At 56.4% G+C, this 16,663-nt stretch overlaps 1 protein-coding gene across 1 annotated transcript in view; it reads left to right on the top strand.

Moving 5' to 3' along the window:
* Window positions 1–16,663, top strand: part of WNT3 (Wnt family member 3) — a 53,527-nt gene that overhangs the window by 30,733 nt on the left and 6,131 nt on the right. The window contains exon 2 of the mRNA XM_086357214.1: window positions 13,279–13,520. Coding sequence (XP_086213340.1) covers window positions 13,279–13,520 — 242 coding nt within the window. The remainder of the gene's footprint in view (window positions 1–13,278; window positions 13,521–16,663) is intronic.

The raw sequence follows: 16,663 nt of genomic DNA, 5'->3' as shown, positions 1-16,663 counted from the left end.
GGCAAGTCTGGCCTTCAGCCCAGAGCTGGACTAGATAATAGCCAAGGTCCCAAGGCTTGGACATTGTGTAGCCCTGACACTGTGATAGAATGGCTAAGGCCTGTGGCCATCCACAGAAGGCTTATGTCAAGCCCCTCCAGGACATCTTATGTCTCACTGCTCCCTACCCCCCACTCCCAACTAGCAAGAGACTGGAGCAGGAACCTTCTCAGGCTGACACTTCCATTCCCTGGGCTTTTATTAAGCATCTACCTTTGTACCCAGGGAGCACCCCAGAGATCCCTGGTCCCACCATGGTTTCTAGAATGCTCAGCATCTCTCAGGGGCTTCCCAGGTGGCATTATTGGTAAAGAACTCACCTGCCAATGAAGGAGACATGAGAGACCCAGGTTCAATCCCTGGGTCGGGAAGATTACCTGGAGGAGGGCATGGCCAGCCACTCCAGTATTCTTGCCTGGAGAATCACATCAACAGAGGAGCCTGGTGGGCTGCAGTCCATAGGGTTGCAATGAGTCAAACACAACTGAAGCAACTTTAGCATGCACGCACACAGCATCTCTCAGGTTGATAAGATTGGACTCCTGGAGAGAACCCATTTGGCGGAGTACCATAAACCCCCAAGCCTGTCACTTAGCATCTTCAGGCTCTAGTTGGCTCATCCATGAAACGGTGTAACCACTCTGTACAGGTCTGGAGGCAGAGGCTGGGCCGCAGCTTCTAGCTCTGAAGAGTTAGGACTCGACGGACCAAGTGTGACGTGGTGTTCAGGGCTCACGTGTGAGTTCCAAAGTGCTCAGCAAAGCCAGCGCACTTGGGAGCCTGTCCCCCTGGGACACATTGTCCACCTGGGGTCCTGGTGCCCCTCAGGAGACCCTTCGGGTGTCTGAGGAGGAGGCCTTGGGCCTGCCTCCTTTCTCCTCAGTGGACACTCCCTGGCTCAGGCCCAGTCTTCCTGGGCTCATACCTGTCTCAAGGAAGATGCCCAGAGCTCGTGTGTCCTCTGGGTCCCGGGGGTGGGGGGGGATACAGCCCGGGGGACCCAAGCTGGAGCTGCTGACAGGCCAGAGAGGCAGGAGCCTCTCCTTCCCCTCTCTCCCCCGACTCCCCGCTTCTCCAAGGCCTCTGGTCTCCCCGCTTCCTCCCAGTTCTTACCCTCTTTTCCTCCCCCTTAGCTCTGACCATCCTGCTCTGTGCTCCCCACCCCCCCACCACTCCTCGGTTTGCCTGAAGGGGACAATCCCTCTCTCCTACCCCCTCCCGTTCTCCATTCCGATCAACTCCACTTTCCTATGAAATTGAGAAGGAGGAAAAAAAAAAAAACACCCCATGCTCACAACACAGCAAAAAACAGGTTTCAACATTTTACAGGTTTCAACATTTTTCAGGCCGCCTTGTCACATCTTATCAGATCAGCCAGGAGCCTCAGGCCAGGCACTCTGGGAGCTGCTTTGGAGAACAGAAGCTGTAACATTCCAGCCGGCCCTGCCCCACCCTCCGCACCCCTCTGCCTCCCCTCCCTCCTCTTCCCAAAGAAACAGCCCACAGGGCTCACCCCTCCCTCTACTGGCAACTCTGCGAGACCCTTGGCTTTGCATGTCCCACCCCCTCCCCATCTTTCTCTCCCTCCCACTGCTACCCAGAGCTGTGGCCCCTCTGGGCTCTCAGGTGGTCTGAGGTGCCCACTTGGTCCTGAAAGGTGGCTTCTAGAAGTTGGGGAGCTGAGGGAGTCATCAGAGGCACTCACAGAATGTCCAGGGGGCTGCTTGGCCAGTAGAGCCCTGAATTGTATTTCAGGAGCCCTGAGATTTTAGGGAGGGAGAGGGAGATGCAGAGAGACACCCAAACCATCCTCAGTGGCTGCTGCCAGCAGGAGGGAATAGCTTTTTACTTTGGTTCCATTTTTAGGGAGATGTGTGGGTCTTGTTGGGCTTCCCTGGTGGCTCAGACAGTAAAGAATCTGCCTGCAATGCAAGAGACCCGGGTCTTGTTACCCATTGCCACCATTCATCCCAGGCCACCACCTTCTGGTTCCTGCCACAATGATGGTGACCTTGGTCACACAGTACAGTGACAGATCCAGACAGGGCTGACCAAAGTCCAAAGGCCCAGATTTCAGCCAAGACCACCTGAAGGAGAGACCCAGATTGTGGGTCCCAGGGCGAGAGAGACGAGCTCCCAGGTGGGGGTCAGGTTGGGAAGTCCCACTGTGGGCGCAGAGAGGGACCGCCCCACCCCCCACACACACACCCCCAGGAGGACACAGGTCTGGACTGGAGGCTTAGAATGCATCCACGTGCTCACCCAGGGAGAGGGTGGGGACGAAAGTGGCCCAGGGAAGGAGCAGAGGAAAGAAGGAAGGGTAGGGTGACTCACTCTGTCCAAGTCTACTGGCTTCGCATCTCCTCTCTCCTGATCAGGAAACCAGGAAGCAGAGCAGACCTGGGCACTGGGTGCCAACGTTGGCTGAGCCTAGCCCGGCCCACCTGCCTCCGGCTGGTTTCCGGAAGGCCCTCCCCACCTCTTGGCCTGAAGTTCTAGTGCCCCTGGAGTGAGGTCCCCACCCCCATCCTTGTGCCCTACTCCTTTGGCTCGTGGCATCCAACACCCCTACGATGAGATTCCCCCACTGTCTCACTCTTTTTCCTGGTGCCCCCTGGGGGAGGCGAGGCCTCAAGCATCATTAGCTGTAGGACGGATTCCCCAGATCTGAACGTCTAGTCTCCGCCTTTCTCTTGGGCTCAGCTCTGCTTCTCCAACACTGTCTGGACCAGGGAGCCTGCAGGTCTCACCAGTCCCACAAACTTCCTCTGTCTTTTTCCCCAAACTACTTAACCTCTTACATTCCTTTTCTTTGTTGACAGTATCTCAATCTTTCTGATCATCTTGGCTCAAAATCTTGGTCATCCTTTCCTCCTTTCCATTGTCTCCATGTGACCCATCCTTGCTCACTGCTTCCTCTGCTCCTAAGGCCACTGTCCAGAGACCCACAGCCACTAACCTAGGCCCTGCTAACCTAGATGGGAAGTGCTCGGGGTCCAGCTCAAATAGGCTCACCCCAGACCCATGAAACCTGTTCCAAGGTTCAGTTCAGTCGCTCAGTTGTGTCTGACTCTTTGTGACCCCATGGACTGCAGCACTCCAGGCTTCCCTGCCCATCACCAACTCCTGGAGTTTGCTCAATGTCCCTCAAGTTGGTGATGCAATCCAACCATCTCGCCCTCTGTCGTCCCCTTTTCCTCCTGCCCTCAATCTTTCCCAGCATCAGGGTCTTTTCCACTGAGTCAGCTCTTTGCATCAGGTGGCCAAAGTATTGGAGCTTCAGCTTCAACATCAGTCCTTCCAATGAATATTCAAGACTAATTTCCTTTAGGATTGACTGGTTTGATCTCCTTGCAGTCCAAGGGACTCTCAAGAGTTTTTTCCAACACTACAGTTCAAAAGCATCAGTTCTTTGGTGCTCAGCTTTCTTTATAGTCCAACTCTCACATCCTTACATGACTACTGGAAAAACCATAGCTTTGACTAGATGGACCTTTGTCAGCAAAGTAATGTCTCTGCTTTTTAATATGCTGTCTAGGTTGGTCATAGCTTTTCTTCCAAGGAGCAAGCGTCTTTTAATTCCATGACTGCAGTCACCATCTGCAGTGATTTTGGAGCCCCCCACAATAAAGTCTGTCACTGTTTCCATTGTTTCCCCATCTATTCACCATGAAACGATGGGACTGGATACCATGTTCTGGGGGGTGCAGTCATAATGCACAGACAGGCCTGAGACTCTCTTTAGCATAAACTGTCCCCCCAGTCCCTCCCCCCACTCCTTTCCCAGCCTTCAGTCTCTTGGTATCCACCCCCTAGCCTCATTCTGCAGTTTGATGATGTCTATGCTTAGTCACTCAGTCTTGTCTGACTCTTTGTGACCCCCTGGACTGTAGCCCACCAGGCTCCTCTGTCCATGGGGTTCTCCAGGCAGGAATACTGGAGTGGGTTGCTGTTCCATTCTCCAGATGATGTCTAACAGATTAACACTCCAAATCACAGCTCAGGAACCTTCAATGGCTGCACAGGTCCCCGGAGTAAAACTTGGCACTCAGGGCCCCCTTCCCCTCTTCTGCTCCTTTGTACGGTCCCTGGACTCTAGCTGGAGTGGACCCACTGCTGTTCTGTCTCCCACCTCTTGTCTGGAGCTCTTCCCTGGTACCCCAGCCCTCCCCCACCCCCCAAGGGAGCCCAGCCATCCTTTACCAGCTCAGTGCCTGCTCCTTCATCGGGCCTTCTTGGTCGCCACTCCCTGGAACCTGCTCTCTTCCAGGATGCCCCTGCTCTTACCATATGCTCTCTGGCATGAGGGTTACTTGGGTGGTAAGCTACAGGTGCCTGGGGACCCTCTGTCACTTGTTCATGGCACACACGGCACCCAGACCTAGTAGGTGCCACAGAAATGCTTGTTGGTCTGTAATTGACACATGCCTCCTGGTCTGGGTGCCCCGTGGTTTGTGGCTTAGTTCATCTCCATGTTTCCAGTGCTTGGCACTCTCCCCAGTTCAATCATCACTTAAACGTGTTTTGAGTGAATAGGCAGGAAATGAATTTGTTTACCAAGGGAAGACTTTAACCTACTTTCCTAAGGGCAGGCACCTCAGTGCGCTCCGCGTGCTTATTGCTCACAGGGCTCCAGGCTGGATGGCTGGGGCTGAATCAAGATGGGAAAGCAGCAGGAGCCCTGGGCCTTCCAGCTCCCAGGCTCTTGCAGTTGCTTCTTCACTGACTCCTCTCTGGACCCTGGGTCCCAGCTCAGCGTGTGGACCCTTTCTACCTTCACCTTTCCCTTCCTGGGTATAAATAAGGCTGACCCTGAAGCCACCCAAATCAACTTTTGGTGAGAACCATAGGACCCATTCATGCCTACTGAGCGAATGAATCAGCTGCTGATGGGCAAGGTTCAGGTAGATCCTGATGAAAGGCGACCACTGGGGTATCTAGGTCTGCTCTATGGGCCATGTGAGCCCCTTGGACTCTGAAGCAACTCCCTCTCCTTGGCTCGCCCTGAGATAAGTTCAGGGTTGGGTCGGGAGGGCATAGAGCTGTGCTTAGCACCCATGCAGCCCAAGTGTGCTCTAGGGAGGCTGACCGGATAGGTAGAAAAAAGTAGTAGCTTGTGACTCTTGACCTAGGTCCCTCCTCTCGCTTTGTCACGAGCTCCCTGCCAAAGCACCAGGGTAAGCGGCCCGTGCCACTCATGTTTAAGCTCTTTGGAAGTTCCAGGAGTTGGGTGCACCTGGGTCTACTAGGTCCCTGCCCCTGCCCTGCCCCACCCACAGGGTACCTGTGTCCCTGAGTTTGTCACGTTCCCCTCGTGATGTCCACCGGCCCCGAGTGGCCTCTTGAGCTAAGTAGAAAGGTAGTGGCCTTGTTCCAAGGCCAATGCTTGACTCTTTTCTTTCTGCCCATTTTCAAGACTTTCCTTCCCCTTCTGGAAGTTCCCATCTTTCCCCAGGCCAGAGTTGGGCCCCTCTGGACCCAGAAACAGGAAGGGCATCTGTCCTGGAACCAGCAGGTGGACCACCAAGCTCTGGGCCATTGTAGGGTTTCCGGAAATATGGTGGTCATGCTGGAGGAGAGAGCAAAGGACCACACAGGAGGTGTTCTGGCTCCCTCCTTGTTCCATCTCCCCCACTTCCTCCCAGAACCCATGCCAGTCAGCTGAAGAGGCACTGATTCTTTGGGTCGGAATCTTAGGGTGCCCTATCTGGGGCCAGCAGAGACAGGTAGTCCTTGCCATTGAAAAAGCTGAGGGGGCGGGCCAAGACTCCAAGAAAGGCATGACTCCAGGAGACTCGGCCACGGAGCCCACCCCAAGACTGGAGAGCCTAAGCAGGGACCCTGGATCCTCTTCCTGGGGTACACCCTTGGACCTGCCTTCCACAGCCCTGCCCATATGTGGCTGCATGACCTGGGAAAACAACAAATTCTCTCTGGGTCTCAGTCTTCCCATCCAGAAAAGGAAGTGATTAGACTTCACTTTCACTTTTCACTTTCATGCATTGGAGAAGGAAATGGCAACCCACTCCAGTGTTCTTGCCTGGAGAATCCCAGGGACGGGGGAGCCTGGTGGGCTGCCGTCTGTGGGGTCACGCAGAGTCGGACATGACTGAAGCAATCAGCAGCAGCAGCAGCAGCAGACTAGACCAGTGGTTCTCAGATTGCATCCTGCAGAACGGCCATAGATGGGGAGTGAGGGGAAGGTGAAGGGGTGGGCCTGTGGGTCCCTACCCCCCTCCTTTTTTCAATTTAATCCTTTTAAGTGTACAGTACAGTGGGATCAAGTTATGTTTGCAGTGTTGTCCAACCATCACCGCTGTTTCCAGAACTTTTCATCATCCCAAACAGAAGCTGTATCCTCCCCCTCCCAGCCCCCAGCTGCCTCTAATCTACTTTTGGTCACTATGAAATTGCCTATTCTTGGTACCTCATGTAAATGGAATCATACTATATCTGTCCTGTGTCTGGCTTATTTCACTTGGTATAACGTTGCCAAGGTTCATGTATGTTGCAGCATGTATCAGAACGTCTTTCCTGTTTGTGGCTGAATAATATTCCATTGTATGGATTTGCCACATTTTGTTATCCATTCATCTGCTAATGGACACTGGGTTATTTCCACCTTTTGGCTGCTGTAAATAGTGCTGCCATGAACACTGGTGAACACATATCCGGTTGAATCCCTGCTTTCAGTTCTCCTGGGTCTATACCTTTTCATACTGTTCATGGGGTTCTCAAGGCAAGAATACTGAAGTGGTCTGCCATTCTCTTCTCCAGTGGACCACGCTTTGTCAGAACTCTCCACTGTGACCCATCCGCCTTGGGTGGCCCTACCTTGGAGTGGAATTGCCGGGTCATAGGAGCTTCTCAGGTGGCTCAGCAGTAAAGAATCCTCCTGCCAATGCAGGGAATCCAAGTTTGATCCCTGGGTTGGAAAGATTCCCTGGAGAAGGAAATGGTAACCCACTACAGTATTCTTGTCTGGAGACTCTCATGGACACAGGAGCCTGGCGAGTTACAGTCCATGGGGTCACAGAGTTGGACGTGACTGAGCGCGCATGCATGATGATTCTACATTTAGCTTTTGGAGGAACAGTCCCTCTTTTTTTCTGTTTTGTGTACTTGGGAGAGGCAAGGGGGGTGTATATTTGGAAAAAAATAGCTAACAAAAAACACCCTAAACTAGATGACTCCTGAGGCCTCTTTAATCTATCGAATACTACAATGTTAGAAGGGTCTAAGGTAAAAAATGTAGGTAAGTTTGATTGCAAGGGAGGCCACCTGGTTGGGTGAGGGACCCCAACTCACATGGCCCATTAAGGGAAGCAGGGTGGGGGACAGCATGGTGTGCCCCCGTCACCACGGCACGTGGTCCCTGCAGGGCAGGGCAGTGCTGGGTGGACCACAGAGTCTGTGGGTCCACAGGACCACCGTCACGGGGCCCTTGGGGGCCTCACACTATATGCCGTCCACCTCAGCCGGGTCAGCACCGGGCAGCCCTGTGCTCACCAGGCAGACCCACCTCCAGCTTCTGGAGACAGAGGTGCCACGGGTTGGTGAATGGCTTGGTGAGGGTGGGAGTCTGATGAGACCACGCGTGGCATTGAAGCCCGGCTGGTTTGGAGAAAGTCTTTCATCCTGAGAGGTCAACCCCGAGGCCTCAGGAGCCGCCTGTCACCCGCTGGCACCTGCCACCCCATCCACCTGGCTGCCTGTGTCTGTCCTCAGCCCAGCTGGGCGGTGGGTGGTTGGGGTGGAGGGTGAGCTGTCTGTAGGGGAGGGTGGCAGGGCCCTAGGGCCGGGCCAGGCAGGAGTTGGTATAAATAGCCCTGCCCAGCTGGGAAGGCCTGGCAGGGCCCTCTGCCCTCCCCCTCACCAGCTGCCGATGCCAGGCGGGTCCCCACCTCTCTTGGGAGCCTAGCCATCGTCTCAGGTCCTAAATGGAGGAACTTCCTCAGCGGAACCGAGGAGTCTTGTCCTGTGTGTAGGTGGAACCTCCGGATGCTTGGCAGCCTGGGGAAAGGGGCTGAGGGGCTGCAAAATGGCGGGAGGGGATCAGGCCCTTCGGGAAGGAGTTCTCTAATTCCTCGCCTGGAGAATCAGCGAGTGTTTGTCATGGGCCCGGCTGGCCCTTTCGTAGGCCAAGTGTGCTTGTGTTCGTGTGTGCTTGTGTTCGTGTGTGCTTGTGTTCGTGTGTGTGTGTGTGCATCTCCGTCCTCAGGGAACTCACACCAGCACAGCCATGGAAATGGAAACACATCATTTCAGCCCTTTGAGATTAGAAGGCCTGAGTAAGGTAGAAAAAAGAGAGGGAGGAGAGGTTACTTCGGTCTGGGAGCCCACAAGAGTCTTCAGAACGGAGGCAACCCAGGAATTGGAGGTTGAAGGCTGGGTGAGATGCTTGCCGGGCTTGGGCAGTGGAGAGGTGCTCCGGGTGGGTGGCTGCCAGACACATCCGCTTCAGGCCGCTTGCACTTTGGTATGAAGAATGGAGATTGAGGCTCACAGTGTGACCTCTGCCCGGGGAACATGCACTTCACTGTTGGGGACAAGGAGCTGTGAGTCAATGCAAGTTAATGCATCTGTGGTGGGTGGAATCTCAGACATGAGCGTGTGTGGGCAGGAGGCTCGGGCCAGGTGTCAAGGCGTGTTTGGGGGAGGGCAGCCATCCTGTAGATCAGTCCCACGGCCACAGCCTCATTGGCCCCAGCGCCAGCCCGTAGAGCTAAACCCCCATCCTCAGAGGCCCTGGCTCATTACTGGCAGGATGTCCATTTCTGAGCTGAAATCCCTGAATGGAGCATCCTGGAAAGATCCCTCTGCCCTTGCCCTCTGGGTTCTCTTTCACACTCGGCCAGACCACAGATGTCTGTTTGGCCACTCTGGTAAGGACTGAGCTGCTTGGAGAGGGGCCAGCTTTGCTCTGGCCTGAAGCATCCTTCCCAGTGATGGATGGGAAGGGGCTCTGGAAGTTCTGGTGTGTTCTGTCAAGTCAGGGATGGGAGGGCTCAGGAATGAGGTTGATGACATACCAGGGGACAAAGTGCTGGGGACGGCCCTAAACACACAGTAACCACCACAGCCATCACGACTAGAGGGCTTCGTATATGCCAGGAGCTTTATGTCCTTCATCTCTCCCATCACGTGTGTCTTCTAGATGAAGAAAGTGAGAAACGAGGGGTTAATAAACCACTTGAGATTGGCAGCTTGGGAACAGCAGAGCTGGATTTGAATGCAGGCAGCCTGGCTCCAGATATTCAATGGATTGGACATGGAAAGCAGGAAGGAGACAGGGTTTGGTGGGAGGAGGGTAAAGAACTCATATCTCCGAGGTGGGGGCGTGCTCTCTGAGGCCATCCATCCTGGAGTCAGACAAAATCTATGGTTGCCCAACTTCTCTGCCTCCGTTTCCTCATCTGTAAAACCAAGATGACAGCAGCCATGTCACAGAGCTGTTGCTGAGGATTAAGCGACATAGTATCTGTGAAGTGCCTGACATAGAAGTGCTAAATAAGTGATGGTGGTTGTGATCTCTAGTGCTACACGTGACTGCAGGGGAAAGAGGAAGTCTGCTTGCTGGAGGGGAAACGGCAGCTGTCTGGGAGGAAGAATTCACAAGCAAGGGCGGGTGCCCTCAGGGGAGCACAGGGCACCACACCATGGCATCCCCTTCTGAGAGATGTTTGTGGGGCAGCTCTGGCCTTTGCGGCCAGCCAAGCCCTGCCAGGGCGTGGGGCTCGGGCATGCTGCTGGGCTGGGCAGGCCTGCTGGGGACCCAGGGGGGTAGGGGAGATTGGTGCAATCAGGGAGCAGAGAGCCCCTCAGAACGCTGGGATGAGGAGCATCCTCGCTGAGTGGAAATGAGGAGCCAGCAGGGCTTCCCCACACCCCGGTGCCCTTCCCTGCAGCACAGCCAGCCTCACCTGGCTTCGTGGGTCCAGCTTTGCCTTGGACAAGCCACTTCTCTCTGTGGGCCTCTGTTTTCTCATCTGTATAATGGGCTTTGTGCTCTCTAAAGGCACCTCTTATAGGTTCTTATTTTGAACCAGCTTAGCTTGAGGGTGCGCCAGCCTGTGGAAGCGCCAACAGGTATGGGAAGAGGATGAGAAAGGAGGCAAGGAATGGGGGGGTGGAGGAGGGGTGAAGGAAGGGTCCTTGAGTGCCCCTCAGGTCCTCCCTTCATTCCTCTGGGCAAAGGGAGTCTGGAGCCTTGGGGCCCTGGTGTGAGAAGACCAGTAAATGGGGGTGGGGGTGGGGCACGACATGGGACAGAACTCCCTGGTGCCAGAGGTGGTCGTGCCACAGGCCTGCCCAGGTTGCAGGTTGCAGTGGGGCCAGGAAGCCAGGTTGAAGGACAGCATAAGGTCCGCAAGGCCAGTCCACCCTTCCGGGGACAGGCACGGATGGAGGCGCCTGCGGTGGGAGGCTGGGGAAGGCTCTGGCCAAAGGAAGGGACATGGAGTTTGGGCAGTGGGTGCCAGGTCTCTCTCCCCATGATGCTCTGGGACAGTTAGGGGCCAGACCAGGGTATAAGGAGGGAGCAAAGAATCACCATATTCCTTTAGAGGGTCTGTCGTTGCTTGCTAATGCAGCATATGCAGGTTTGATCCCTGGGTCGGGAAGACCTCCCTGGAGGAGGAAATGGCTACCCACTCCAGTATTCTTGGCTGGGAAATCCCATGGACAGAGGAGCCTGATGGGCTACAATCCATGGGGTTGCAAAAAGTCGGACATGACTAAACACACAATATATATTGATTATGATTATTGTCACAATAACCAGTTTCTAACTGTAAATGGCAGGGGCAGGGAGGGCGACCCAGCAGATGCTGTGTGTGTCCTGGTGCCCATCGTGGGGCTCTGGGCTGACCCACCCTATCACCTGGGTTCAGTCTGGAGGCCCAGGGTGCAGACGGGCCAGGCCTCCAGCCACCCCCACCCTGCAGGGCCCAGGCAGGCACTGCCCAGAGGAGGGTCGTACATGCCCCATGTGCTCTGGAGTCAGGTGAACGGGTTCCAGGGAGCCATCCCTTAGAAGCTCCGTGGTCTGGGTTGGTTACTCCACCTGTCCGGCTAAGCCATGGGAAACGAGCTGCTGTAACAACCCTCCTAGGTCCTAGGGTTGTTACAAGGACTAAATGACGCAGATCCGAGGAAGAGGCTTGGCCTGTGTGGGGCACAGAATTCTCCTCTAATTAGCTAATCTCAGGGGGAAGTCAGGCCTGCAGCATATCCCTCCTTCTCCTTGAAAGGGTTTGGCATTCAAGATCTGGAAATTTCTCATAAATGTTACCATCCAGACTCCCAGACATGGGTCCCCCATCCCTCCCCAGTGGAAAAATGAGGGCCTGACTGTCTCTCTGATAATGGAGCCCAGAGCCAGCTCCAGGTGGAGGGCACCATGCCCCTCCACGGTGCCCGTCACGAGTGTATGATTAGAGCTGTTAAGTGGCAGACATTTGGTTCATCCCTGTGTCTAGTCCAGAAAACTCTTGTGTGCTTTTCCCTGATCTGCCTCTCGGGTCTTCTGCACCTTCCTCCCAAGGCCTCATCTTCATTTCATCCTGGGGACTTGATGGAGGCCACTGCCAGACCAGAGCCTTGGTCAGTGCTGTATACAGGGAGAGAGGAGGTGGGTCCTGATGCCTACCCTGTTCCAGCTCATGCTGGCCCTGATCACAGACAGGACTGATTGAAATTGGCCTTGAAGTCTACTGAGACCCACGGATCACTTTCTCAGCTTCTCTCACAAAATGTCATTCCTCCTGTTCTGTGCTGGGGAGGAGAGTGGAGGAGGAGCCCCTTGGTTTTCCAGTATTTTAATCTCTTGTTCCTCCTCCTCCTCCAGCTCCCACAAGACCTTTTCCCCCATTCACTCTTCTTATTTTTTTTGTCTTTCTTTTCTTCCCTTTTATTCCTTTCCCCCTGTTCACTCTTTATAAAACCCAAGAGGTTGACAGACTATTGATTGAATAGTGGGACAGTCTCTGGGGTCACACAGAGTCGGACACAACTGAAGCGACTTAGCAGCAGCAGCAGCAGCAGCAGCAGAGGGACGTGATTTGATCAAGGTTATTTGTGTTGGATTGGGGGCTATGATCTGAGGTCTTCTCCCTCCTCACCCTGAGCTAAACTTTCATGAAACAAAGCCAAGCTTCAGTCTCTGGTCAGAGAAGAGACGGAGCTCTGGAAACTTCTAGGGAGCTGCAAAGATGGTCATGGAGGCCCTGGTGGACAAAGGACAGAGGACCTGGGGAGAGATGCTGGGAGGCTTTGGGCTAGGTGGGCATCGTCCTCAGAAGAGGCTGCGGAGCATGGCCATGAGTGGCACATGTGTGTGCGTGCATGTATGTGTGCATATGTGTCTATGTATGCACGTGTGTGTATATGCGTGTGTGTGCATGTGTGTGTGCATGTGTGTGTGCTTGTGTGTGTGCACGCACAAGCTCCCTGCTGGGACCGACACTTCTCTACTTTTTGCTTTCCCTGAAATGTGATGGGGGTCAAGTCAGCTCCTGCCATCTTCCTTTCTGTAGATTTTGTTTCTTTCCCATGGATCACTGGTAATCTCCCATGTGGCCCTAGAAACCAAAACTCCCAGCCTGACCCCTTCCCTGTCAGGGAAATTGGCCCAGAGCCTGGGAGAGACTTGACCTGGGCCCCTAATACCATCTTTCCATCCAGGGTCCTTTTTATAGCATTGGACTGCCCGCTGGTGCCCCTGAAAGCTGGAAATGCCCACAGCAGAGGGCTGACTGCCTTAGATCAGTGCTCTGCACTTCAAGAGACAGTGCACAGCTAAGGTCAAAGGCAGCGCGTTCGTTCGTTCATTATTTTTTATTTATTTGGCTGTGTTGGGTCTTGGTTGTGGCGCACAGTCTCCAGTGTGTGTGGACTGTGTAGTATGCCACACGTGGGTTCTCTAGTTGAGGCACACGGGCTCAGTAGTTGCAGTGAGTGGGCTTAGTTGCTCCTCGGCATGTGGGATCTTAGTTCCCTGACCAGGGATTGAACCCACGTGCCCTGCACTGGAAGGCAGATTCTTAACCACTGACCCACCTTTGGAAACCTGCTGCCCAAAGGCAGCACATTCAGACACCAGGTTTCTCAGGACCAGGGGTTCAGCCTCATGGGCCCTCAGCGGCTCCACCTCCCCTGAGTGCTCACAAGAAGAAACGATGCCCACGATGGACCATGTGCTTGGTGCCTACAGTGCCACTACCCTCTGTCTGCCCGCAGGTCCCTGGCACTGGGCCAGCAGTACACATCCCTGGGCTCACAGCCCCTACTCTGCGGCTCCATCCCAGGCCTGGTCCCCAAGCAGCTGCGCTTCTGCCGCAATTACATCGAAATCATGCCCAGCGTGGCCGAGGGCGTGAAGCTGGGCATCCAGGAGTGCCAGCACCAGTTTCGGGGCCGCCGCTGGAACTGCACCACCATCGACGACAGCCTGGCCATCTTCGGGCCCGTCCTCGACAAAGGTACTGTCTCTGGGCAGGATAGGAGGTGGGGGTGTGTGTGGCTCAGGACACAGGCGTTCTTCCATATCAGGGTGCCTCAGCTCTGAGCCCAGGGTCCCCAGGGGAGGACAGAAAAGCTGGTCACCTCCACACAAAGTGGGCCAGGTCCCTCTCTGGCCTGACCCAGGTTGTCACTGTGGCTGCCACACCTTCTCAGGCGCTTCCGGGGGTGCTGAGCAGCCTAGAGATCCTGAGATCCTAGGGCGGGCTAGGAGGCTGTGGGTGTTCTTCCCTCCTGGCTGGCACAGCGGATGGCCTCAGGCTTTGATGTGGACTTCTGTGACGTTTTCCCAGTGCTGTGTTAAGTGCTATGCAAATCTAGCTTTAGGGTGAGATGAAAGCACCGCCAGCCCGAGTTCTCTCTCACATAGAACATTCTGGAGCCTTGGAGGCTGCCTGGTGCTGGTGGCATTGCATGGCATCCTGTGAGTAGTTTCTGCTGGTCGCTGTGCCTCCAGCAGGCTGGCTGTGCCTGTGGACTATGGTGGGACTTGAAAACCTGCTGGCCTCTGGGTAACTTTCCAGCCATCATGGAGATTCACAGGTTGTGTCTGAAATGAATGGGATTCACATAACTTGACTTTGAATATGAAGGCACTGGGAGAAAGGGACAAGGTGGGCGACTGGTCCCAAGAAGGAGACTTTGGGGCTGATGAGTTCTGGGCTGAAGATGGGCAGCTCTTTGAGCAATTGCTGTATCTAGGAATGCAGTGACCCTTGCTGCCCTCCTGGGAGCTACCATTTCTTTTCTGCAGCAACTTGAAGCCTCTCAGCCACCACCAGGGCTTTGGCACCCAAACCGGTGAACCTGGCCTTCCCTCCGTTTAGAAGAGCTGCATTTACAGCCAGAAAGAAAAGGGACCCGAGAACCAGCTGGACCTGGGGAAGGGTTGGTGGGGGGAATGGCAGGGAATGAGTGCGGGAAGCCGACCCCCCATTTGGGAGTGCAGTCCCCGTTTACCTGCGCCTCTGGTGCGCCTTGTTAGTCCGACCTACAGGCTATTGTCACGGGACAGAAGGGCAATTAGCGAATCAATGGATGATGATTCTGTTTACGCTTCTATTACCAAAGCTAATTATTCCCTGTTTACATAAAAGGTTTGGCCTCTAATTGGGGCCAAGTGGCGGCGGTTTGCATTTCAAACTTGATCTTGCCGGCGTGTCAGTCTCACCGCCTTCCGGTGCCCCACCTCGGGCCAGGTTGCGCTTAATAAAACAGCCTGGCGTCTAGACGCGCTCCCCAAAGCAACTTATCTTCTGATTGCTCTTCTCTGCGCGGGACGTGAAAACCTGTGAAAACCGGGTCTCTGAGCTTATTATCCCTTCAAGTCTGTGTATAACGTTTTAAATCTCCGTTGTAGGTTCTAGGACTTGCCCACATCCCGAAATTGCAGGACAGTTTTGTGATGGGGAGGCGTGGGTAGGATGTCAGAGAAAGGAAAGTGAGGGGAGCTCAGGTTCCCAAGTCAGAGAAAGGGGAACTCAGCGGTCTGCGGAAGGAGGGCCCCCACAACCCCGCGCCCGCACGCGCTCCCCAGTGCCCGAAGCCTGGCGTGAACGTGTTCGAACCCCGCTCTAGGCTCCACGCTCGCACCCCGCCTCTGGCGAGCTCCCTACCCGCGCCGGGAGGGCTGCCAGGGTAGACCTCTGCCCCCGGCTTTGAGACCCAGGGTGGCAGGGAGGCGGTCTGTGCCGGGGCGCGCGCATCTTCCGTGGCCGCCAGGGACCGACTCCCCGGGGCCGGCGCGCCCGGAGCGGCGGCAGGGGGCGCCGGGGTCGGCGGCCGGAAGGCGCGAGGCGGCGAAGGCGGGGTGCGGGCGGCCGGGGATCGCGGTCCCCGGGCGGGGCAGGGGCGGGGGCGGGGGCGGGGGCGGGCGGCCCGGAGGGGCTTAGGCAGCTTGAAAGGGGCCCGAGCGGCGCCCCCCACCGCGCGGCCCGGCCCCGCGCCCGCTGCGGCCGCCGCGCCATTCACACGCCCTCTGGCCATTCGGCGCGGCGCGGGGGCGGGGGGCGCCGCTTCAATGGGGATTTCGCGGGCCGGCGCCGGGGCCGGGGGCGCGGCCCGGCCGCGGGAGCCGCCCGTTGCTACGCGGTGGCGGCCGGCCCGGCGGCCCGGACCCGGCGGCCGCATTATGCGGGTAATGCGGTGTGACACCGCGCGAACAAAGGCGGATTGAGCGGCCCAGCGGGCCCCGCCGGACGGGGACCGGCACAGCGGGGCTGTCAGCGCCGCTCCCAGGCTAATCCCCGCCCCGCCCCCGCCGCCCCCGCGTCCCCGGGGCTGGGAACCGAGCGCGGCCCGGGGCCCGGGCGCCGCCGCCGCCGCGAGAGGCCGCGGGCCGGCCGGAAGCGAGGCGCTCGCCCTCGGCGCCCCCGGCCTCCGGGGCGCTGAGGGGTGGGCAGCCCCGGGCCGGGGTCGGAGCCGGGGCGCCGCGCCTCAGGCCTCGGGCGCCCCCGTCGCAATCGGCCCGGGCTGAGCGGGTCCAGTGCCCGGGCGGGCCTCTCCCACTCCCCGCCAGCCTGCCCGCGAAGGCGGCGCGTCCTCCTTTGCCGGTGGTCCACGAGGGCCCCGGGGCCTCTACAGAGGCGGCAGTGGCCATGAGGGGGGACCGGGCTCCCTGGTCCGCCGAGACCAGAGTCACAGCCCAGGAAAGGAGACATGCAGGCCAGCAGCCCGGTGTTCTGCAGCCTGCCTGGCCTTGGGCAGGTCGCCTCCCGGTTCCCGGGTTCCTCACCAGTAAGGAGAAATGGTTGGACAGGTCTTCCACGCCTTTGCCTCCCTAGTCGTCTATGTCTGTATCTGCAAAATGGGCCTATAAGAAGGCTTTCTGCCTCATAGGGTAAGAGGACTAAATGGGATAAAACACATGAAGGGTAGAACCTGGTGAATACCCACCACTCAAGGTGGTTATCATTGTAACAAATTTGGGGGAGCACCCTGAGAATCTTCTCTTCCCCTTTGCTGGATCCTGGGACAGAGGCAGGGCATGTGCCCTGTGTCCCTCCATCCTCCTGAGAGGTGCTTGACCTTCTTAGTCCAAAACCTTGGCTTTGTCTTGGGTAGAGGAAAGGAAAATGGAAGGGGGAGGCTGAGATGCCAACCA

This window comes from Bos grunniens, chromosome 19, assembly GCF_055505025.1.
Source record: "Bos grunniens cultivar Pamir isolate PY7600 chromosome 19, Bosgru_T2T1.0, whole genome shotgun sequence".
In the NCBI taxonomy this organism is placed as follows: domain Eukaryota; kingdom Metazoa; phylum Chordata; class Mammalia; order Artiodactyla; family Bovidae; genus Bos; species Bos grunniens.
This window is presented reverse-complemented; position numbering and strand designations above follow the sequence as displayed.